This window comes from Erythrolamprus reginae, chromosome 1 (genome assembly GCF_031021105.1).
Source record: "Erythrolamprus reginae isolate rEryReg1 chromosome 1, rEryReg1.hap1, whole genome shotgun sequence".
In the NCBI taxonomy this organism is placed as follows: Eukaryota; Metazoa; Chordata; class Lepidosauria; order Squamata; family Dipsadidae; genus Erythrolamprus; species Erythrolamprus reginae.
In genome coordinates, this window is record NC_091950.1 from 3023313 (window position 1) to 3049213 (window position 25901).

Below are 25901 nucleotides of genomic sequence, written 5' to 3' on the forward strand. Positions count from 1 at the left end.
GTGTGTCTGACCTTCTTTCCTGGACCGTTAATTATCGCCTGAGCCCGGTCAGGCAGAACAGTCTCCAGTAAGTAAAAGGTGTGTGCATAGCTAATATTTCTTCCTCTTCCAATTTCCCCAAAAAGTTTTATGAGATGGGAGGGGCTGAGAGTGTGTGACCAGCCCAAAGTCACCCAGCCAGCTTCCACACCTAAAGGGGGACTAGAACTCACAGTCTCCTGGTGATTGGCCCAAAGTCACCAGGCTGCTTTTCATACCTAAAGTGGGACTAGAACTCACCGTCTCCTGTTGATTGGCCAAAAGTCAACCAGCCAGCATTCATGCCTAAAGTGGAACTAGAATTCGTGGTGTCCCAGTGATTGGCCCAAAGTCACCTATATGGCTGCACTTCTATTTCTACTAGTTTGTTCTCATCATTCCTATCATCCTTTTCCTCCCACTTAGGACTGGATGACTGTCACTTGTTGCTTGTATCCTAAGATTTTTATTAATATTGATTGTTTCTTCATTGCTTATTTGACCCCTATGACAATCATTAAGTGTCGGACCACATGATTCTTGACAAATGTCTCTTTTTCTTTTATGTACGCTGAGAGCATATACACCAAGTGTCCAATCACACTTGGCCAATAAAATTCTATTCTATTCTATTCTATTCTATTAGAAACAAAGAAACATAGAAGACTGACGGCAGAAAAAGACCTCATGGTCCATCTAGTCTGCCCTTATACTATTTCCTGTATTTTATCTTACAATGGATATACAGTATGTTTATCCCAGGCATGTTTAAATCCAGTTACTGTGGATTTACCAACCACGTCTGCTGGAAGTTTGTTCCAAGGATCTACTACTCTTTCAGTAAAATAATATTTTCTCATGTTGCTTTTGATCTTTCCCCCAACTAACTTCAGATTGTGTCCCCTTGTTCTTGTGTTCACTTTCCTATTAAAAACACTTCCCTCCTGAACCTTATTTAACCCTTTAACATATTCAAATGTTTCGATCATGTCCCCCCTTTTCCTTCTGTCCTCCAGACTCTACAGATTGAGCTCATTAAGTCTTTCCTGATATGTTTTATGCTTAAGACCTTCCACCATTCTTGTAACCCGTCTTTGGACCCGTTCAATTTTGTCAATATCTTTTTGTAGGTGAGGTCTCTAGAACTGGACACAGTATTATTCCAAATGGGGTCTCACCAGCGCTCTATATAGGGGGATCACAATCTCCCTCTTCCTGCTATTCTATTCTATTCTATTCTATTCTATTCTATTCTCTATGTTGAGTTTTGCTGTTAGAATTTGGAGCAAATCTCTAGTTGACCACCAGATGGCAGGAAATATTTTTTTTAAAAACCTGTTTGCGGCCACCCAGTGGTCAGCTGGAAACTTAACAGCCTCAAACTGATAGCTCAATTTATATGGGATCTACAGTTTGGAGGGCAAGCAATTGGAAAGGCTTATTACTTCAGGGATCAAGGAAAAGGACTCCATTGTTGTTGAGCTTCCAGCTCAAATTCGGAGATGCTTTATTTTTGATTGTCAAAAGGCCGGCCACTCAGTCCTCTGCCTGCAGGGATCGTGATAGGATTCCTGAAAAACAAAGAAAAGAAAATGAAAGAAGATCCTTTATCTGGAAACAAGGGCTGGGGCCTTGGGATCTCTCCCATAACTGTGGAAGGGACCTTTGTCATTGGCCAACAGATCTCCTAGCCCAGACACAGCCCGTGTTTAATTTTATGTGGCTGCAGAAAACATTAGCCCACCAGATAATGTTAGGTAACCTAGTTGGGAATGAAAGGTCAGTTTCTGGTCACAATTCAAAGTGTTGGTTATGACCTATAAAGCCCTTCATGGCATCGGGCCAGACTCCCTCAGGGACCGCCTTCTGCTGCACGAATCCCAGTGACCAGTTAGGTCCCACAGAGTGGGTCTTCTCCGGGTCCCGTCAACTAAACAATGCCGCTTGGCGGGACCCAGGGGAAGAGCCTTCTCTGTGGCGGCCCCGGCCCTCTGGAACCAACTCCCCCCAGAGATTAGAATTGCCCCCACCCTCCTTGCCTTTCGTAAGCTGCTTAAAACCCACCTCTGCTGTCAGGCATGGGGGAACTGAGATATTCTTTCCCCCTAGGCCTTTACAATTTATGCATGGTATGTCTGTTTGGTTTTTATAATAATGGGTTTTTAACTGTTTTTAGTATTGGATTATTATTATTATGCTGTCTTATTATTGCTGTTAGCCGCCCTGAGTCTCCGGAGAGGGGGGCATACAAATCCAATCAATCAATCAATCAATCAATCAATCAATCAATCAATCAATCAATATAAATAAATATAAATAAATAAATAAATATATAAATAAATAAATAAATAAATATAAATCAATATAAATCAATAAATAAATAAATAAATAAGAAACCCACCAAGCACAGAGAGCACCAAAGAATCCACAAAAACCCCAAATAATTAATGTGAGACCAACTATGAAGCCATAGCTTGTCCTGTATTAATCCCTGCTTATCTGGGTTTTAATCAAAAAACTATCAAGTGGGAAAAACCATTCTCCCACCGACAGGGCAAGCTATTCGTAGATAAACAGGGAGCAAACTCCGCTTTCTCCCAGCACTGAAGATCTTACTTAGTGTGGTCATGAAACCTCTGCAATGTGACCACCAAGCTCAAAGAGCCAGCAGCCAGACAAACTTGGACAAACCAGCAATGCCCTAATTGAGGAATTAGCAAGAGACCAAAACTAGTCTCCCACCCACGCAGGCAGGGCAAGCCACTCGCTAGTGTATCAACAGAGAGCAAGCTCCACTCTCCCTACTAGTGCTGATGAGGTTATGTTGCTGGCAACGAAACATCTGGAGCAACATTTCCTGGCAGAGCAATCTCCTAATCCACAAACTAGAAAAAAATGGAGTAGATTACTACACATGTAGATGGATAAACAGTTGGCTGACCAACCGCACCCAACGAGTTGTCCTCAACGGCACCAAATCCACATGGAAAAAAGTAGACAGTGGAGTACCACAGGGCTCTGTCCTGGGTCCTGTACTCTTTAACATCTTCATCAACGACCTGGACGAGGGAATAAAAGGGGAACTAATAAAATTTGCAGATGACACCAAGCTGGCGGGGGTAGCCAACACCCTTGAGGACAGGCTCAGAGTACAAGAAGACCTAGACAGACTATCACAGTGGGCCCATACCAACAAAATGAGGTTCAACACCGACAAATGCAGAGTCCTCCACCTCGGCAAAAAGAACCCTAGACATACATACAGCCTGGGAGATACCCCACTCAGCAGTAGTGACTGCGAAAGAGATCTTGGAGTCTTGGTGGACAATCAACTAAACATGAGTCAGCAATGTGCAGCAGCAGCCAAAAAAGCCAACTCAATCATAAGCTGCATCAACAGAGGAATACGCTCCAAGACCAGGGAAGTACTAATACCACTCTACTATACCCTGGTCAGACCCCACCTGGAGTACTGCATCCAATTTTGGTCACCTCACTACAAAAAAGACATTGAAACTCTGGAGAAGGTGCAAAAAAGAGCAACCAAAATGATTAGGGGACTCGAAACCAAGACTTACGAAGAGAGACTGAGAGAACTGGGCATGGACAGCCTAGAAAAAAGAAGGTCTAGAGGGGACATGATAGCAGTTTACAGATACTTGAGGGGTTGCCACGGTGAGGAGGGGGTCTCTTTATTCCCCAGGGCACCAGAGGGCCAGACGAGGAACAATGGTTGGAAGCTGACCAAGGAGAGATTCAACCTGGAAATAAGGAAGAACTTCCTGACGGTCAGAGCAATCAACCAATGGAACTGCCTGCCAGGGAAGGTGGTGAACTCCCCAACTCTGGACACCTTCAAGAGGAGATTGGACTTCCATTTGGCTGGGGTGCTGTAGGGTTTCCTGCTCAGGCAGGGGTTGGACTCGATGACCTAACGGTCCCTTTCAACTCTATTAATAAAATAAAAAAAATTAATCAGTGGAACTGCCTGCCTCCAGAAGTTGTAAAAGTTCCAGCACCAGATGTTTTTAAGAAGATGTTAGATAATCATTTGTCTGAAGTGGCCCAGGGCAGGGATGGCAAACCTTTTTCTTCCTTGGGTGCTGAAAGAGTGCAAGTGCACACTATCGCGCATGTGTGAGTGCCCGGGGAGGGCAAAAACAGCTCCCCCGCTCCCTGGGGGGCCCTCTGAGGTCAGAAACAGACTCTTTCCCAACTTCTTCTGGGCCCAGAAGGCTCCTGTTTCGCCCTCCCCAGGCTCCAAAGGCTTCCCTGCATCCTAGAGAGGGTAAAAATGCCCTCCCCCATCCCTCCAGAGGCTCTCTGGAAGCCAAAAACGCCCTCCCAGAGCCTTTATGATAGCCAAAAACTAGCTGGCCGGCACACACAGGCACGTTGGAGCTCAGCTAGGGCAACGGCTCAGGTGCCAGCAGATATAGCTCCATGTGCCACCTGTGGCACCTATGCCATAGGTTCGCCATCAATGGTATAGGGCTTCCTGCTAAGCAGGAGGTTGGACTAGTAAGGTCCCTTCCAACTATTCTATTCTATTCCATTCCATTCCAATTCCAATTCCAATTCTATTCCTATTCTATTCTATTCCATTCTATTCCTATTCCTATTCTATTCCATTCCTATTTTATTCTATTCTATCACTCCAACACTCCGCAGTCTGCATTGGTTGCCGATCAGTTTCCGGTCACAATTCAAAGTGTTGGTTATGACCTATAAAGCCCTTCATGGCACCGGACCAGAATATCTTCGGGACCGCCTCCTGCCGCACGAATCCCAGCGACCGGTTAGGTCCCACAGAGTCGGCCTTCTCCGGGTCCCGTCGACCAAACAATGCCGTCTGGCGGGACCCAGGGGAAGAGCCTTCTCTGTGGGGGCCCCGACCCTCTGGAACCAGCTCCCCCCTGAGATTAGGACTGCCCCCACCCTCCCTGCCTTTCGTAAACTCCTTAAGACCCACCTCTGCCGTCAGGCATGGGGGAACTAAACATCTCCCCCTTGCCCATGTTGTTCTGCCATTGAGTGATTGACTGTGTGTCTGTTTTTATATACATTGGGATTGTTTTATAAATTTATTAATTTTAAACTGTAATTAGATTGGTGGGCATTGGATTTGTTTTTATGTACTGTTTTATTGTTGTTGTGAGCCGCCCCGAGTTTGCGGAGAGGGGCGGCATATAAATCCAATAAATCTAATCTAATCTAATCTATTCTATTCCTATTCTATTCTATTCATTCCATTCCTATTCTATTCCTATTCTATTCCTATTCTATTCTATGTATTCCATTCCATTCCTATTTTATTCTATTCTATTCCTATTCTATTCTATTCTATTATTCCATTCCATTCCATTCCATTCCAATTCCAATTCTATTCCTATTCTATTCTATTCCTATTCTATTTTATTCCATTCCATTCCTATTTTATTCTATTCTATTCCTTTTCTATTCTATTCTATTATTCCATTCTATTGCTATTCCATTCCTATTTTATTCTATTCTATTCTATTCCTATTCTATTCTATTTATTCCATTCCATTCCAATTCCAATTCCAATTCTATTCCTATTCCATTCCATTCCTATTTTATTCTATTCTATTCTATTCCTATTCTATTCTATTCTATTATTCCATTCTATTCCTATTCCATTCCTATTTTATTCTATTCTATTCCTATTCTATTCTATTTATTCCATTCCATTCCAATTCCAATTCTATTCCTATTCTATTCTATTCTATTCCTATTCTATTTTATTCCATTCCATTCCATTCCTATTTTATTCTATTCTATTCCTATTCTATTCTATTATTCCATTCTATTCCTATTCCATTCCTATTTTATTCTATTCTATTCCTATTCTATTCTATTTATTCCATTCCATTCCATTCTAATTCCAATTCTATTCCTATTCTATTCTATTCCATTCCTATTCCATTCCTATTTTATTCTATTCTATTCCTATTCTATTCTATTCTATTTATTCCATTCCATTCCATTCCAATTCCAATTCTATTCCTATTCTATTCCTATTCTATTCCATTCTATTCCTATTCATAGAAACATAGAAGTCTGGCGGCAGAAAAACACCTCATGGTCCATCTAGTCTGCCCTTATACTATTTTCTGTATTTTATCTTAGTATGGATATATGTTTATCCCAGGCATGTTTAAATTCAGTTACTGTGGATTTATCTACCACGTCTGCTGGAAGTTTGTTCCAAGGATCTACTACTCTTTCAGTAAAATAATATTTTCTCATGTTGCTTGTTCTATTCTATTCTATTCTGTTCTATTCTATTCCTATTCTATTCTATTCCATTCCTATTTTATTCTATTCCTATTCTATTTATTCCATTCCATTCCTATTCTATTCTATTCCTATTCTATTCCTATTCTATTCCTATTTTATTCTATTCCATTCCATTCCTATTCTATTCTATTCCTATTCTATTCCTATTCTATTCCATTCCATTCCTATTTTATTCTATTCTATTCCTATTCTATTCTATTCCATTCCTATTTTATTCTATTCTATTTTAATTCTATTCTATTCTATTCCTATTCTATTCTTTCGTAATTCTATCCTATTCCATCCTATCCTCCTATTCCCACCAAAATCAGAGAGGACCAAGGAACCCACAGGAAGAGAATAAGCAGGGATTAACACCAGACAAACCACCAAGCAACACTCTAATCAAGGGGCTATCAAGAGAAAAACACGCCCCCCCCCAGGAACCCAGTTCGGGAGGGACTGGATGACCTTACCTTCCCGGGAGGTGGCGGACATGACGCTGGCAGCGCGGCCGGTGAGGTCGCCGAGGACGCTGTCCACCGTCTGGTGGTGCTTCAAAAACCAGGGACGGATGAAGCTGCGGTAGAGCACCTGCGAGCCGTTCCAGGAAAAGGGGGCCATGCACCACAGCAGGAAGAGGCACTGCGGAGGAGGGGGAGAGCAGAGGGCCGGGAGAGTTAGCATCTGCTTGGGGTCTCTTAGGAACTCCCCGAGCACCTGGTCCGCATTGCAGCGTGAAGCCAAACACTGGCCAACACCGCCACCAAGTGGCCGCTGTCAGGATTGAGCAATATCCCGAGATAATATCCCAGTGCAGAAGGAAGGACTACCAAGAGAAGGCCGAGTCATTCTAAGCCAAATAAGTATGCAGCCACCTGATTGGGTGATAAATATATAAATATGCAAGAGCGTTTGTGCTCTGCTGCTGCTGTTGACTTTGCTGCTGTTGATTGTGCTGTTGCTGTTGTTGCTCTCCGTTGGTTCCTGCGAGTTGATGTAATTGAGATAGTTGTAATGGCAGTAGTGATATACTAGTGTGGTTCATGTATAGTAAGGTAGAATACAGATAGTAGTGTAAATAAGAAGAGCTATCGTGGGGTTACCTAGGTTCGCCCACGTTTCTCCAACACTCCGTGCCTTGCATTGGCTGCCGATCAGTTTCTGGTCACAATTCAAAGTGTTGGTAATGACCTTTAAAGCCCTACATGGCATCGGACCAGAATACCTCTGGAACCGCCTTCTGCCGCACGAATTCCAGCGGCCGATAAGGTCCCACAGAGTTGGCCTTCTCCAGGTCCCATCGACTAAACAATGTCATCTGGCGGGACCCAGGGGAAGAGCCTTCTCTGTGGCGGCCCCGGCCCTCTGGAATCAACTCCCCCCAGATATCAGAACTGCCCCCACCCTCTTTGCCTTTCGCAAACTACTTAAGACCCACCTATATCACCAGGCATGGGGGTATTGAGACCTCTCCCCCAGGCTTTTATAGTTTTATGTATGGTATGCGTGTGTTGCATGGTTTTTAAATGATGGGGTTTTAGATGCTTTTTAAATTAATTTGCTTACATTGTCACACTGTTTTATTGTTGTTGTGAGCCGCCCTGAGTGTCTGGAGAGGGGCGGCATACAAATCTAAATGAATGAATGAATGAATGAATGAATAAATAAATAAATAAATAAATAGATAAAATATATTTTTGCAAGACGTTTTGCTGCTGTGTTTCACTGAAGACTTCATCTTCGTATCTAATGGTCTGTGGCTGTCCGACTGGGGCTGGGAAGCTTCCTCAAGACAGACTATCCCGGAACATGGGAGTCTCTGCTGATCGAGGCCCAGAGCGGATCCGGAGCAGGCCACCCCCCTTTTCCCAGCTCTTTCCCCCCCCCTCCTCCTCTCCCCGTATACCTTGCCAGCGTAGTAGAAGGGGAACCAGTAGAGGAAAGTATCGGAGAAGAACTCCACCACGCTGAAAGTGCCGTAGACCACCCAATACGTCAGCCAGGTGGTATCGTCATCCTTGGCCGGGCTCTCGATGGCGCGGATGCTGAAACCGAGATGGGGAGAGAGGGTCAACCCTGCCCATCGGGTGCTGGGGTGGGGGGGAGGAGGATCGGCACCCGGGGAGCCAGGGACTTGGGCATCCTCGTCGATCCACAGCTCATATTAGAGAACCATCTTTCAGCTGTGGCGAGGGGGGCGTTTGCCCAGGTTCGCCTGGTGCACCAGTTGCGGCCCTATCTGGACCGGGACTCACTGCTCATAGTCACTCATGCCCTCATCACCTCGAGGCTCGACTACTGTAACGCTCCCTACATGGGGCTACCTCTGAAAAGTGTTTGGAAACTTCAGATTGTGCAGAATGCAACTGCGAGAGCAATCATGGGCTTTCCCAAAGATGCCCATGTCACACCAAAACTCCATAGTCTGCATTGGTTGCCGATCAGTTTCCGATCACAATTCAAAGTGTTGGTTATGACCTATAAAGCCCTTGATGGCACCGGACCAGATTATCTCAGGGACCGCCTTCTGCTGCACGAATCCCAGCGACCAGTTAGGTCCCACAGAGTTGGCCTTCTCCGGGTCCTGTCAACTAAACAATGCCGCTTGGCGGGACCCAGGGGAAGAGCCTTCTCTGTGGTGGCCCCGGCCCTCTGGAACCAACTCCCCCCAGAGATTAGAATTGCCCCCATCCTCCTTGCCTTTTGTAAGCTCCTTAAAACCCACCTCTGTCGTCAGGCATGGGGGGAACTGAGATATTCCTTCCCCCTAGGCCTTTACAATTTTATGCATGGTATGTTTGTATGTATGTTTGGTTTTATAATAAGGGTTTTTTAGTTGTTTTAGTATTGGATTGTTACATGCTGTTTTTATCACTGTTGTTAGCCGCCCCGAGTCTGCGGAGACGGGCGGCATACAAATCCAGTAAATAGAAACATAGAAACATAGAAGACTGACGGCAGAAGGAGACCTCCTGGTCCATCCAGTCTGCCCTTATACAATGAGTCAGTCGAGGTGACTGGGGCACGTACTTTTCCACCTGTCTGGGAAGAGTTTGATCTGGTGACACCTGATGAAGTGGACAAGGCCATTGGAGCTGTGAGTTCCGCCACCTGTCTACTGGATCCGTGTCCCTCCTGGTTGGTTTCGGCCAGCAGGGAGGTGACACGGAGCTGGGCCCAGGAGATTACCAACGCTTCCTTGGGGAGGGGAGTTTTTCCATCACTCTATAAAGAAGCGCTCGTGCGCCCCCTCCTCAAGAGGCCCTCCCTGGACCCAGCTGTCCTTAACAACTATCGTCCAGTCTCCAACCTTCCCTTTATGGGGAAGGTTGTTGAGAAGGTGGTGGCACTCCAGCTCCAGCGGTCCTTGGAAGAAGCGGATTATCTAGGTCCCCAGCAGTCGGGTTTCAGGCCCGGTTACAGCACGGAAACCGCTTTGGTTGCGTTGATGGATGATCTCTGGCGGGCCCGGGACAGGGGTTTATCCTCTGTCCTGGTGCTCCTTGACCTCTCAGGGGCTTTCGATACCATTGACCATGGTATCCTTCTGCACCGGCTGGAGGGGTTGGGGGTGGGAGGCACTGTTCTCCAGTGGTTCTCCTCCTACCTCTCCGGTCGGTCGCAGTCGGTGTTAGTGGGGGGTCAGAGGTCGACTCCTAGGTTTCTCCCTTGTGGGGTGCCTCAGGGATCGGTCCTCTCCCCCCTGCTATTCAACATCTACATGAAACCACTGGGCGAGATCATCCAAGGACATGGGGTGAGGTATCATCAATATGCAGATGATACCCAGCTTTACATCTCCACCCCATGCCCAGTCAACGAAGCGGTGGAAGTGATGTGCCGGTGCCTGGAGGCTGTTGGGGCCTGGATGGGTGTCAACAGACTCAAGCTCAACCCGGATAAGACGGAGTGGCTGTGGGTTTTGCCTCCCAAGGACAATCCCATCTGTCCGTCCATTACCCTGGGGAGGAATTATTGACCCCCTCAGAGAGGGTCCGCAACTTGGGCGTCCTCCTCGATCCACTGCTCACATTAGAAAAACATCTCTCAGCTGTGGTGAGGGGGGCGTTTGCCCAGGTTCGCCTGGTGCACCAGTTGCGGACCTATCTGGACCGGGACTCATTGCTCACAGTCACTCATGCCCTCATCACCTCGAGGTTCGACTACTGTAATGCTCTCTACATGGGGCTACCTTTGAAAAGTGTTCGGAAACTTCAGATCGTGCAGAATGCAGCTGCGAGAGCAGTCATGGGCTTACCTAGGTATGCCCATGTTTCACCATCACTCCGCAGTCTGCATTGGCTGCCGATCAGTTTCCGGTCACAATTCAAAGTGTTGGTTATGACCTTTAAAGCCCTTCATGGCACTGGACCAGAATATCTCCGAGACCGCCTCCTGCCGCACGAATCCCAGCGACCGATTAGGTCCCACAGAGTGGGCCTTCTCCGGGTCCCGTCAACTAAACAATGTCGGTTGGCGGGCCCCAGGGGAAGAGCCTTCTCTGTGGCGGCACCGGCCCTCTGGAACCAACTCCCCCCGGAGATTAGAACTGCCCCTACTCTTCCTGCCTTCCGTAAACTCCTTAAAACCCACCTTTGCCGTCAGGCATGGGGGAACTGAAACATCTCCCCCTGGGCATGTTTAATTTATATATGGTATGCTTGTGTGTATGTCTGTTAGTATATGGGGTTTTTAAAATCTTTAAATATTTTTAAATTTGTCAAATTATTTATGATTTGTTTCCACGTGTTGTGAGCCGCCCCGAGTCTTCGGAGAGGGGCGGCATACAAATCTAAGTAATAAATAAATAAATAAATAAATTTCCTGTATTTTATCTTACAATGGATATATGTTTATCCCAGGCATGTTTAAATTCAGTTACTGTGGATTTACCAACCACGTCTGCTGGAAGTTTGTTCTAAGGATCTACTACTCTTTCAGTAAAATAATATTTTCTCATGTTGCTTTTGATCTTTCCCCCAACTAACTTCAGATTGTGTCCCCTTGTTCTTGTGTTCAGTTTCCTATTAAAAACACTTCCCTCCTGGACCTTATTTAACCCTTTAACATATTTAAATGTTTCAATCATGTCCCCCCTTTTCCTTCTATCCTCCAGACTATACAGATTGAGTTCATGAAGTCTTTCCTGATACATTTTATGCTTAAGACCTTCCACCATTCTTGTAGCCCATCTTTGGACCCGTTCAATTTTGTCAATATCTTTTTGTAGGTGAGGTCTCCAGAACTGAAAACAGTATTATTCCAAATGTGGTCTCACCAGCGCTCTATATAAGGGGATCACAATCTCCCTCTTCCTGCTTGTTACACCTCTAGCTATGCAGCCAAGCATCCTACTTGCTTTCCCTACCGCCTGACTGCACTGCTCACCCATTTTGAGACTGTCAGAAATCACCACCCCTAAATCCTTCTCTTCTGAAGAATAAATAAATAAAATAAATAAATAAACTCAGGTCCACATCTAGGACCCAACATTGGCAACAGTAGTGGGCTCCTATCAGTACGGGTGAGGATGCTGATCCAGTAGTAAAAGTGGAGCTGGAGGACCGGCCACGCTGACCCACTCCAACTGAAAGGTCACAACAGGGGGACTCCCACACCACCACTTAAAAGCTTCAACCCGAGGCGGTTGAATAACCAAGTAGAAACAGAATTTTATAAAACTTGGCAGAAAGTTTACAACTGGTGGAATACAAAAAAAAAGATTTTTAAAGATATTAAAATAAAGTGTTAAATAGTTAAATTTACTAGACGGAATATATAATAGATACTTGATAGATATTTTTATGTTTCCGAATGGATTTAAACCACAATTATATAATTGGTGGAAAGTATTGAAAAGTTAAAATTTCTACGATAGCATATATTACATAGAGATATTTTATTGATATGTTTACTTTTTCTGTATTGATCTAAACTATAATTAGTTTTCTCTTTCTGTATTAAGAAGACTTCTATGCTGAGCGGAGCAATTGTGGCTCCCTTTGGTGTTAAATGTTGTGTCTTGTCAACTTAACGTTTGTTCGTATTGTTTTGTCTTTTGTTTTGAATATCAATAAAAGATATTTTTTAAAAAGCTGTTCCGACCTGGCTTTGTGGACAGGCCTGGGGGCCGTGAACTCTAACACCAGGCGTGCCGAGTAAGGTTTGGCTGGTGTGTATATTTGTTACATTGATTTTTTTTAAGTTTTTTAAATGGGCTCCTTAGGGTTATAATGGGGTTTTAATCTACTGTTGATGTTCGACTTCTTTTTATTATTGTATTATTTTTTATTGCTGTAAGTCCTACGGGATTGGGCAGCCTAGAAGTCGATTAAGTTAAATTAAATTAAATTGAATTAATTACATTAAATATAGAGCTGCGTTGGCACAGCAGGTAGAGTGCAGTACTGCAGGCCACTGAAGCTGACTGTAGATCTGAAGGTCAGCGGTTCAAATCTCATCACTGGCTCAAGGTTGACTCAGCCGTCCATCCTTCCGAGGTGGGAAAAATGAGGATTGTGGGGGCAATAGGCTGGCTCTGTTAAAAAGTGCTATTGCTAACCTGTTGTAAGCTGCCCTGAGTCTAAGGAGAAGGGCGGTGTAAAAATCGAATGAATGAATGAATGAATGAATAAATAAATAAAAAAATAAAAAAACCCCAGGCAGCTGCCTGGCTGGGCATGAACCCGTCTTCTGCCGCATACCGCCCAGCAGCAACAGGATCGGCCTACTCCATCGACTAGAGAAGGTCAGTTGGTGGGGCCACATGGGAGGGCTTTCTCTGTGATGGCTCCAGTTCTATGGGGCTAACTTTTCCCAAAGGTTTGCACTCCCCCCCCAGCCTTTAGAAAAACCGTGAAGACCTGGCTTTGCTGGCAGGCCTTCTGGGGCCGCTGAATAGCTTCATCTGGCTCTGGCTAAGTAGAATGAACGCTTTTTATATTCTGGGGTTTTATTGTTTAGATTGTTTTAAATTGTTGTACGCTGCCTGGAGTCTGTAAGGAATTGGGAGGCTTATGAAAGAAAGAAAAAAGAAAGAGAAAGAAAGAAAGAGGGAGGGAGGGAGGCAGAAAGGAAGGAAGGAAGGAAGGAAGGAAGGAAGAAAAAAGAAAAAAGAGGGAGGAAGAAAGAAAGAAAGAAAGAAAGAGGGAGGGAGGCAGAAAGGAAGGAAGGAAAACAGGAAGGAAGGAAGAAAAAAGAAAGAGGGAAGGAGGCAGAAAGGATGGGAGGAAGAAAGAAAGAAAGAGGGAGAAAGAAAGAAAGAAAGAAAGAGGGAGGAAGGGAGATAGGGAGGCAGAAAGGAAGGAAGGAAAGGAAGAAAAAAGAAAAAAGAGGGAGGGAGGGAGAAAGAGGGAGGGAGGCAGAAAGGAAGGAAGGAAAACAGGAAGGAAGGAAGAAAGAAAAAAGAAGGAGGGAGGGAGGCAGAAAGGATGGGAGGAAGAAAGAAAGAAAGAAAGAAAGAAAGAAAGAAAGAAAGAAAGGGAGACTCCACCCAGTGCGAAGGGCAGTGGGAGACGGAGGGACTTACGAGACGTAAGCTGGGTAGAGGAATCCGATGAGGTTGCAGATCAGGGAGGCCCCGTAGCCGAACATCAGGTAGAGTCCCACAAAACCCAGGAAACCTACAGGGGACATGAAGAAGAAACAGGGGTTAGTACACACACACACACACACACACACACACACACACAGTCCCCATTTGAGGAGCAGGTCAGGAGGCATCAGCCCTGAAGAGCCCAGGCCCAATTAGGAGCTTTTTAATCCCAAGCGGTCACAACAGGGCGAGGAGGCCTGGATGGGTTTGGCCTGGTTCTCTGGGTTAGAAGCTGTTTGGAAGGGGGAGAGAGGAGGACGGACACCAACATTTCATTGCAGCAAAGACAAAAGTGAGCAGAAAGAAGAGAAGAGTTTTCTTGTTTTTCCTTCCTTTCCTTCTCCTTTATCTCCTTCCTACATATCTTCTCCTTTCCCCTTTCCTTCCTTCCTTCCTTTCCTCCCCATTTCCTTGCTTCTCCCCTTCTCTCCTCCCTCCCTCTTCCTTCCTCTCCCCTTCCCTTCATCTCCATTACCTTCCTCTCAATTCCCTTGCTTTTCTCCCCTTCTTCTCCCCTTCCTTTCCTTCCTTCCTTCCTCTCCTCTTCTGTCCTTCTTTTCTTCTTCTTCCCACCCTCCCTTTTCTTCGTTCCTTCTTCACCTATTTTCTCCTTCCTTCCTCCTCACTCCCTCCTTTCCTTCCTTTCATCTTCCTCTCCTTGATTCTTCCTTCCTTCCTTCTTTCCTTCCTTCCTTCTTCCTTTCCTTCCTTTCCCCCTGCTTTCCTTGCTTCTTCTTTCTCCCCTTCCTTCCTTCCTTCCTCACCTATTCTCTCCTTCCTTCCTTCCTTCCTTCCTTCCTTCCTTCCTTCCTTCCTTCCTTCCTTCCTTCCTCTCCCCTTCCTTTCCTTCCTTTCTCTCTCCCCCCCCCTTATCCATCCATCCAATCTGCACAACTGCCCTTCTCCCCAGTTCTTGGCATTACATGGATGATTAAAACCCCATAAATACAATAAAACAACATAAAGGACCCAAATACTAATTCAAAAACACAACAACGCTAACGACATAGCCCTTGCCCACGGCCTAAACCCATTCCATTCCACTCAGGCCGGTAAAGGGAAGAATATTTTTATGTGTCTTTTGGGCTCCGGCCAAACCCGCGTTCATTCTCCCAGGATGTCTACAAAGAAGGCAGTTGCTGTTGACTTTTTAACCGATTTGCTTCTACGCTTTTCCTTTTTTCTCAGAGGTGTGAATGTTTCACTATGCCATTTACAAAATGCTTTGATGGATTGTTTTTAAGCCATTTTTATTTCAGTGCAAACACTTTTGAAAAGCTAAGGAGAAGAAAAGATTTTTTAAAAAATATATTAAAAGTATTAAGCATACGAAACTCCCCTCCTCTGCAGGTATGTGAAGACCCCGGAGATATATAATACTGGGGGGTGGGGGAGCCTGCACACAAGCAAATGTTGATATGGCTGGGGGGAAAAAACACTACCGTATTTTACAGAGTATAAGACACACCTTAGTTTTTGGGGAGGAAAATATGGGGGGGAAAAAATCTACCTACTAAATATACCTGTCTAGCATCCTTAGTCTGGTCAGCTTTAGCACATTATTTTATCCCCTGGCTAAGGTTTTAAAAAAATCCCTTATTGGGAGAGAATAACAATGAAAGAGCTTGCAAGCAGGTAACAGCTGGGAACATCGTTAGCACCTGGTTAGGCTGGAAAGAAACATTTGGAGCAAGTAGAGCAATGAAAAACCCTGCAAAGACTTAGGGCTTGGAAAACATTATTTGCAAAGAGTAACAATGAAAGAGCTTGCAAGCTGGTAAGAGCTGGGAACATTGTTAGCGCCTGGTTAGGCTGGAAACAAAACTATTCAGAGCAAGTTCGAACAATGAAAGTCTTAGGCCTTGGAAAACATTCTTTGCAGAGAGTAACAATGAAAGAGCTTGCAAGCTGGTAAGAGCTGGGAACATTGTTAGCGCCTGGTTAGGGCTGGAAAGAAACATTTGGAGCAAGTAGAGCAATGAAAAACCCTGTAAAGACTTAGCGTTTGGAAAACATTATTTGCAAAGAGTAACAATGAACGAGCTTGCAAGCAGGTTGCAGCTGGGAACATTGTTAGCACCTGGTTAGGCTGGAAAGAAACTTATTCAGAGCAAGTTAGAGCAATGAAAATCTTAGGGCTTGGAAAGTCTTAGGGCTTGGAAAACATTCTTCGCAGGGAGTAACAATGAAAGAGCTTGCAAGCAGGTAACAGCTGGGAACATCGTTAGCACCTGGTTAGGGCTGGAAAGAAACACTCAGAGCAAGTAGAGCAATAAAAAAAACCCTGCAAAGACTTAGGGCTTGGAAAACATTCTTTGCAGAGTGTAACAATGAAAGAGCTTACAAGCTGGTAAGAGCTGGGAACATTGTTAGCACCTGGTTAGGCTGGAAAGAAACTTATTCGGAGCAAATTAGAGCAATGAAAAAAACCCTGGAAAGTCTCAGGGCTTGGAAAACATTCTTCGCAGAGAGTAACAATGAAGGAGCTTGCAAGCTGGTAAGAGCTGGGAACATCTGGTTAGGGCTGGAAAGAAACATTCAGAGCAAGTAGAGCAATGAAAAAAAAAACCCTGCAAAGATTTAGGGCTTGGAAAACATTCTTCGCCTGCAACGTAAGAGCTGGGATCATTGTTAGCAGTTAGTTAGGGACACCAAGCTGGCAGGGGTAGCCAATACCCTAGAAGACAGGCTCAAATTACAGAAAGGCCTAGACAGACTAACACAGTGGGCCCACACCAACAAAATGATGTTTAACATCGACAAGAGCAAAGTCCTTCACCTAGGCAGAGAAAACCTTGGACACACATACAACCTGGGAGAAACCCCTCTCAGCAGTAGCGACTCCAAAAGAGACCTCGGAGTCTTGGTGGACAATCAACTAAACATGAGCCAACAATGTGCAGCAGCAGCCAAAAAAGTCAACACAGTCCTAAGCTGCATCAACAGGGGGGATACACTCCAAGACCAGGGAAGTCTTAATACCACTCTACTACGCCCTGGTCCGACCACACCTGGAGTACTGTATTCAGTTCTGGTCACCACACTTCAAAAGAGACATTGAAACTCCTGAGAAGGTGCAAAAAAGAGCAACCAAGATGATTAAGGGACTGGAAACCAAGACTTATGAAGAGAGACTGAGGGAACTGGGCATGGATAGCCTAGAGAAAAGGAGGGCCAGAGCGGACATGATAGCAGTCTACACGTATACGAGGGGATGTCACAGAGAGGAGGGGATCATTTTATTCTCCAGGGCACCAGAGGGCTGGACGAGGAACAACGGCTGGAAGCTGACCAAGGAGAGATTCAACATGGAGATAAGGAGGAACTTCCTGACGGTCAGAGCGATCAACCAATGGAACAACCTACCAGCGGACGTTGTGAACTCCAACACTCTGGACATTTTTAAGATAAGATTGAACTGCCACTTGACTGGTGTGCTATAGGGTTCCTGCTTAGGCAGGGGGTTGAACTCGATGGCCTTCATGGTCCCTTTCAACTCTAACAATAAATAAATAAATAAATAATTGCCCCCCCCACCCCCACCCCCAGAAAAGCAGCTACATTCACAGTATGAATTTTCAGCCTTTTTTGGGAGGAAAAAGGTGAGTCTTATACTTCGAAAAATATGGTAATCCCCTGGCCTTTTGGCAGGCAAGCTGAAACAGAATCTACCTTTGCTCAGAATGTAAACCTCTTTGCCAGCTGGGGATCTAGTGATCAGGGTGGATAATGAGCTTAACGAACTATTTGAAGAATGCTCAGCCCTGCGACGGACACACCACCCACCCGAACACAGGGCCGAGAGGTGGGGGGGGGATGTCAGGGGATATTCTCAGCCATCCAGGTCACGGTTGTCCCAAGAGACAGCTGGACTCTCTTGGGTTTCCTTTTTCCTTGAAGACGTGTCGCTTCTGCTCCGAGGAGGTTCCTCCCTTCAGTTCTGTCATTTGACTTTGCTTCAGTATTCTTAGAGGACAAGCGAAATGCCTTCAAGGGAAAAACCATGAGGGTCCAGATGTCTTTTGACATTTCTAGCATCTTTTGGAGGTGGGAGGTTGTTGTAATCATAGGTTTTTAGGCACTGAACTTTGGGATAGAATATTGCTGAAGGGTGATGTTTTAGCCTAATGGGTGCTGTATAAACCTTATTCTTCCTCTATGGAAAGGCAGCAAAGTCCAGGCTGAGTAAGCAAGCTGCAGAATCCATGACCACGTGGCAAATAATTAACTTGATATACAGCATGAAGAAAACCTATAGCTAACTTCCATATAAGGAAATATATGCCTTACTCTCATTCCTTTGCTAATCACCAGTAAACACACAATCCAGGAAAAGGCAATGAATGGAGCTTCCATTAATTACCTATAGGGAAGTCACGAGGAGGTTGCCTTATACAGCGCATGACGGAATGGTAGTTGGGGGACGGCTTAATGTATGTGGCATTCGCCAATTGGTTATTCTGTGCCACATGTCAGGAAAGGAGCGATCTCAATACAATAGAGGTCGTCTCATTGAGAAAATTTTCTCCGTTGCTTCATTTTGATGTGGCAATTATGGCATCCTGTGCCTTCCTAGAGGCCAGCCCACTGGGGAAGGGCAGTTTGTATTCAGGAGGTGGAAAACCTAAACTAAAGAAGTGAGTGCGAAAGAAGACCAGCACGTGAGAGGTAGATTACCATATTTTCGGAGTATAAGACGCACCGGAGTATAAGGAGCACCTTAGTTTTTAGGGAATAAAATAGGGAAAAGAATCTGCTTCCCAGATATTGATCTGGCTAGTGTCTGTTGTGGTTGGCCCTGGCCCAGCTCCTGCCCCAAGGAATGTGGAGGTGGATGTGGGGTAAACATCCACATGCCACAGGCCTGTTTTGCTCCCGATAGAATCTCCCGATGAAGGCTCCTCTGACGAAGGAAGCGTGAGTGGCAGGGAAGAGGGGAGATTGGCAGACAGCCCAGTAGAAGATCAATCATCCTTATCATCCCTGGATTCTGAACAAGAACCTATGACGGACCCACGCATGCGTAGAGTGATGCATAGGAGAGAACAACTGAAGGATTATTACAGGAGATAAGTGAGGCCACCTGTGGTTGGGTGGGGCTGCTGTAATTAGTGCTACAGATAAAAAGAGCAGCGTGCTGGTTTAGCCTCATGGAAGTTTATCTGATTCATAGATTCGTCAAGATTGTGGTTTTGTTGTTTCCCTGTTCAAGACTGTGTGTGGACTTTCTGGACTTTGGAATTGGACTCAATTTCCCAGTTACTGGGTGAGAAATTGGATTGCATTTAACCTGTGCCTTGTGTGTACCAGAAAATCCCTTTGACATTTAAAAAGGGAGTTTTTTCTGCTCTTCTGTTGATAAAGATTTTTTGCTTTCCTTCTATCGTGTGGTGTGTGTGTCTGTTTGGAATAATTACCCTGTAATTACAGGCGGTTGGGACACACCGGCAGAACAGTGTCCTTAGTCTGGTCAGCTTCAGCATATTATTTTATCCCCTGGCTATGGCTTAAAAAAAAACTTTATACATAGAGAGTAACAATGAAAGACCTTGCAAGCTAGTAAGAGTTGGGTAAATCATTAGCACCTGAAAAGAAACATTCATAGCAAGTAGAGCAATGGGGAAAAATCTGCAAAGACTCAGGGCTTGGAAAACATTATTTGCAAAGGGTAACACTGAAAGAGCCTGCAAGCTGGGAAGAGCTGGGAAGATCGTTAGGACCTAATTAGGGGTGGGGTGAAAAAAGCTTCAAAAACAGCTACATTCAGAGTACAGTGGTACCTCACGATACGAACTTAATTGGTTCCAGGAGGAGGTTCATAAGGTGAAAAGTTCGTAAGATGAAACAATGTTTCCCATAGGAACCAATGTAAAAGCAAATAATGCGTGCAAATCATTCAGGAAAATCCCAAACTTTAGAAGGGAGGCGAACAGAGGGCAGGGAGGAGCAGCTAAAGGGGGCGGGTGGAAGAAGCAAGGCTAGGCTAAAAGGGTGAGTGGGAAGGAAGAAAGGCAAGGGGGTCGCCCCTCCCTTTTCTTTCTTCAAAAGACACCGTTTCAGTGTCTTTGCAAGCACGTTGTTCTCTGCAAAATCTTTCCTCCTCCAAGCCGCCCCTCCCTTTTCTTTCTTCAAAAGACACTGTTTCAGTGCCTCTGCAAGCACGTTGTTCTCTGCAAAATCTTTCCTCCTCCAAGCCGCCCCTCCCTTTTCTTTCTTCAAAAGACACCGTTTCAGTGCCTCTGCAAGCACGTTGTTCTCTGCAAAATCTTTCCTCCTCCAAGCCGCCCCTCCCTTTTCTTTCTTCAAAAGACACCGTTTCAGTGCCTCTGCAAGCACGTTGTTCTCTGCAAAATCTTTCCTCCTCCAAGCCGCCCCTCCCTTTTCTTTCTTCAAAAAAGGGGAAAAAAGAAACCCCTTCATCCCAGCAGCAGCTGCTTGGGTTCGTAAGGTGAAAATAGTTCGGAAGAAGAGGCAAAAAAATCTTAAACACCGGGTTCATATCTTGAAAAGTTCGTTAGAAGAGGCGTTCGTAAGATGAGGTACCACTGTATAAGATGCACCTGAATTTTCAGCCTCTTTTAGGGAAGGAAAGTGGGCATCTTCTACTCCGAAAAATACGGTACTTAGTTAGCGACAGACAGACAGGATATTGATGGGCAGGTGAATCAATGGATGAATAGATAGAGAGATGAAAGAGAGAAGATGGATGGAGATGGAAACGGAGACAGGTTGGTTGGTAGGTAGGTAGGTAGGTAGATAGCAACAGCTTTTAGACTTATATACTGCTTTACATTGCTTTACAGCCCTCTCTAAGTGGTTTACAGAGAGTAAGCATATTGACCCCAACAATCTGGGTCCTCATTTTACCAATCTCAGAAGGACAGAAGGCTGAATCAACCTTGAGGAAAGAAGGAAGGAAGGAAGGAATAGCAATAACATTTAGACTTATAAACCGCTTCACAATGCTTTCCAGCCTTCTCTAAGCGGTTTACAGAGGGTCAGCCTCTTGCCCCCAACAATCTGAGTCCTCACTTTACCGACCTCGGAAGGATGGAAGGCTGAGTCAACCTGGAGCCTGGTGAGATTCGATCTGCCAAACTGCTGGCAGGCAGGCAGGCAGACAGACAGACAGATAAGGATGGATGGATGGATAGGGAGGCATATGGATGATAGACAGACAGGATATAGATGGTTGGATGAATCAGTGGGTGAATAAATAGAGAGATGAAAGAGAGAGGATGGATGGAGATGATAGATCAGGCGTAGGCAAAGTTGGCTCTTTTATGACTTGTGGATTTCAACTCCCAGAATTCCTGAGCCAATTGTGCTAGCTCAAAAATTTTGGGAATTGAAATCCACATGTCATAGATAGATAGATAGATAGATAGATAGATAGATAGATAGATAGGTAGGTAGGTAGGTAGGTAGGAAGGTTTAGGTTTATTGGATTTATATGCCGCCCCTCTCCGCAAACTTGGGGCGGCTCACAACAATAATAAAAAACAGTACAGTACATAATACCAAATCCAATGCCCACCCATCTAGTTACAATTTAAAATTAAAATTAAAATTAATTAATTTAATTAGGTAGACAGACAGACAGATAGACAGGCAGACAAACAGATCTGTGACTCTGAAGGATAGACAGGGGAGAAGCTAACCACCAGACTGCGAGAACACAAGCAAGGGGTCAGAAGGGGAGACCTGAATTCATTTGTAGCCTCACACTGCAATGAACAAGGACATGCATTCAATTTTGCAACTACTAAAATTGTCGGCCGGGCAGGGACAAAAACAGCCAGAGAAAAGATTGAATCCTGGGAAACAGAGGCCCTCCTCAGGCCACAGGAGTGCTGATTTACACCCAGGCACAATAGCCCAAGGAAACAACAATTAATGATACCTAACAGCTGGTCACGCACACCCTACTTAACATCTAACAACCACACACAATCAGGAGACACAGAGAGAGGTTCCTTGGGGATGGGCTCCAGCAGAAGCCTGAAAGCTTGGAAAAATAAACTCCTGGTCCCGGCGGCTGACTCAGATCGGATCCTGCAACATTATCCCGGGCCACGTACAGCTGTTGCCTTCATTCACGATAACACACACACACCTTTGGCAAACCCATCTAACAATGTTCCTCAAAAGGGTTGATGAAATATAGCTGGAAGGGCTCCAGATCTTTGAGCCTGCAAGACATCAGGCAGAGTGGGAGTTGTGTAGGTGTGTGAAGCACGCAAGGGTGTGGTATGTAGGGCGGATGAGCCTCTCTCTTCTTCTTCCTCTTTTCTTTGGCTCGGGCCTGCTACGGCTGCAAAATCTTTGTGTGTGTGTGTGTGTCTCTCTCTGTGTGTATGAGATCAAAGAACTACGAGGCAACCGATAACGACATGATGACTCATTCATTCATTCATTCATTCATTCATTCATTCATTCATTCATTAGATTTGTATGCCGCCCCTCTCCGTAGACTCGGGGCGGCTAACAACAGTAAAAAGACAATATGTACAAATCTAATATTAAAAATAATGTAAAAAACCCCAATTTAAGAAACCAATCATACATACAGACATACCATGTATAAATTCTATAAGCCTAGGGGGAAGGGAATATCTCAATTCCCCCATGCCTGATGACAGAGGTGGGTTTTAAGGAGCTTACGAAAGGCAAGGAGGGTGGGGGCAACTCTGATATCTGGGGGGAGTTGGTTCCAGAGGGTCGGGGCCGCCACAGAGAAGGCTCTTCCCCTGGGTCCCGCCAAACGACATTGTGTAGTTTAATTAATATCACCTGACTCTTTTTCACATTAGCAGACAACCGTACGAGGTTCTGCGGCTCCCTCGGATGAGTTGTGGTGCTGCTGAGAACGGACCAAGAGCCCAGCTGGCTCCCAGCTTTCATTCTCTCTAGGCCATTGTTGCTCCGTTGTGTTAACCTTCCGTAGCCATGGCATCCCTGGGGAGGAGCCCCCCCCCCCCCACCCAGGAGACGCCTCCAGTGGATTGATTCTGAATAAGGGGCAGGCAGGGTATGGACCAACCAGGTTTCTCAACCTTGGCAAGTTGAAAATGGGTGGGACCTTCAACTGTCAGAATATGAAGATATCCGGACTTCAACTCCCAGAATCCCCCCCTCTCAGGAGGAGGAGGAAGAAGAGAGGAAATGGAAGGAGGAGGAGTCGAGGAAGGAGGGGGAGGAATAGAAGGACAAAAACACTAGAATACAGCTCACCTGTATGGAACCCTCATTGCATAACTGACATTGACACAATTGAGAAAGTCCAGAAATACTTCACAAGAAGAGTCCTTCACTCTTCCTCTCGAAACAAACTACCTTACTCCTCCTGACTTCAAATACTACGGTTAGACAATCTACAACTACGTCGCCTCCGAAGTGATTTAACTGTTGTTCATAAGATTATACACCATAACGTCCTTCCTATTAGTGACTACTTCACCTTCAACAACAACACAAGAGCATGCAATAGATACAAACTCAACGTAAATCACTCCAAACTTGACTGCAGAAAATATGTCTTCAGCCACAGAGGGATCAATGCCTGGAACTCAATACCTGACTCTGTGATTTCTTACTCCAACCCTAAAATCTTCAACCTTAGATTGTCTACTGTTGACCTCTCCCCTTTCCTAAGAGGTCCGTAAGGGGCCTTGCATAAGCGCATCATTGTGCCTACCGTCCATGTCCTTCTGTCCTACTACCCTATTTATCACTTCATAGAAACTTCTTTATAATTTGTTATATTAATACAAACTATAACTCTATAGTTGTTTGACAAATACAATAAATAAATAAAAATAAAATAAATAAAAAAGAAATGGGAGAGAGTTGAGGGGAGGAAAAGGAGGAAGAGAAGGAAGAGGGAAAGAAGGAAGAATGGGGGAAGGTCTTAAGCATAAAACGTATCAGGAAAGACTTCATGAACTCCATCTGTAGAGTCTGGAGGACAGAAGGAAAAGGGGGGACATGATTAAAACATTTAAATATGTTAAAGGGTTAAATAAGGTTCAGGAGGGAAGTGTTTTTAATAGGAAAGTGAACAGAAGAACAAGGGGACACAATCTGAGGTTAGTTGGGGGAAAGATCAGAAGCAACGTGAGAAAATATTATTTCACTGAAAGAGTAGTAGATCCTTGGAACAAATTTCCAGCAGACGTGGTAGATAAATCCACAGTAACTGAATTTAAACCTGCCTGGGATAAACATAGATCCATCCTAAGATAAAATACAGGAAATAGTATAAGGGCAGACTAGATGGACCAGGAGGTCTTTTTCTGCCGTCAGACTTCTATGTTTCTGTTTCTAAGCAGAAAGAGGGAGGAGGAGAAGGTATAGAAGAAGGAGGAGAGGGGAAGAGGAGGAAGAAGGCTGGGAAGGGGAGAGAAAGGAAGAGCAGGAGGAAGGAGGAGGAGGGAGAAGAAGAAGAAGAGAGGAAGTGGAAGAAGGAGCTGACAAGGGAGGAGGAATAGAAGGAAGAAATGGAAGGGGGGATGAAAAGAAGGGAGAAGAGAAAGAAGGAGAAAAGGGAAGGGGCAGGAAAAGGAGGTAGAGGTGGAACGAGGAAGAATAGAAGGAAGAAATGGAAGAGGGGAGGGCAGGAAAAGGAGGAAGAAGAAATGAAAGGAGGAGCAGGAAAAGGAGGTGGGGAGGAAGGAGGAAAAGGAAGAAAATAAGATAAAATAAGAGGGGAGGGGAGGAAAAGGAGGAAGAAGAGAAAGAAGGAGAAGAAAGGGAGGAGGAAGAGAAAGGAGGAGCAAGAAAAGGAGGTAGAGGAGGAAGGAGGAAGAGGAAAAGAAGCAGAAAGAAAGGGAGGAGGAGGAGAAAGAGGTGAGGAAGGAGGAAAAGGAATAGAAGGAATAAGTAGGAAAGAAAGGAAGAGCAGGAGGAAGGAGGAAGTGGAAGAAGGAGCTGAGGAGGAAGGAGGGGGAGGAATAGAAGGAAGAAATGGAAGAAGGGAGGAATGAAAAAAGGAGGAGGAAGAAGGGGGAGAGAAAGAAGGAGCAAGAGGAAAAAGAAAAGCAGGAAGAGGAGAAAAGAGGAGAAAGGAAAAGGAGAAACGGGCACCAAGAGCCTCAAAATCCTCCTGCCCTCTCTGGGCCAAAGGGATTCCCACCCTCCGGCCCCTTCCCTCTCGGACGGCCCCTGGGGAGGAACAAGCAAAGTCCACTCACACTCAACTCCTTTGACCAATCCAGGGTAAAACTTTCCACAAGCCAAAGGTCCAGCGGTTGGGAAACTCCTGAGCCTTGGCAATGGGCATTCTTGAAACCAATTATGATGATTATGATTATGATTTCTATGCCGCCCCTCCCCGGAGACTCGGAGCGGCTCACAACACGAAACACGATACAAATCCAACAATTAAAAAAAGCAATTTATAACCCTTAGTATAAAAAACAATCGTACATCTCAGACAAACCTTGCGTAAAACGGGAAACGCCATTCCCCCCATGCCTGGGGGCAGAGGTGGGTTTTGAGGAGTTTGCGAAAGGCAAGGAGGGTGGGGGCAATCCTGATCTCCGGGGGGAGTTGATTCCACAGGGTCGGGGCCGCCACAGAGAAGGCTCTTCCCCTGGGTCCCGTCAGATGACATTGTTTAGTCAATGGGACCCGGAGAAGGCCAACTCTGTGGGACCTAACCAGACACTGGGATTCGTGTGGCAGGAGGCGGTCTCGGAGATATTCTGGTCCGATGCCATGAAGGGCTTTAAAGGTCATAACCAACACTTTGAATTGTGACCGGAAACTGATCGGCAGCCAATGCAGACTGCGGAGTGATGGTGAAACATGGGCATACCTAGGTAAGCCCATGACTGCTCTCGCAGCTGCATTCTGCATGATCTGAAGTGTCCGAACACTTTTCAAAGGTAGCCCCATGTAGAGAGCGTTACAGTAGTCGAACCTCGAGGTGATGAGGGCATGAGTGACTGTGAGCAGTGAGTCCCGGTCCAGATAGGGCCGCAAC

At 45.3% G+C, this 25901-nt stretch overlaps 1 protein-coding gene across 1 annotated transcript in view; it reads right to left on the minus strand.

Annotated features, from left to right (window-relative positions):
• Positions 1-1489: 1489 nt before the first annotated feature.
• The window catches only part of LOC139162688 (receptor expression-enhancing protein 6-like), a 38024-nt gene continuing 13612 nt past the window's right edge, over positions 1490-25901 (minus strand). The window contains exons 2-5 of the mRNA XM_070743353.1: positions 13850-13943; positions 8228-8366; positions 6795-6963; positions 1490-1589 (exon numbers count right to left, since the gene is read on the minus strand). Of these exons, the coding sequence (XP_070599454.1) occupies positions 1555-1589; positions 6795-6963; positions 8228-8366; positions 13850-13943 (437 nt within the window). The 3' untranslated portion in view covers positions 1490-1554. The remainder of the gene's footprint in view (positions 1590-6794; positions 6964-8227; positions 8367-13849; positions 13944-25901) is intronic.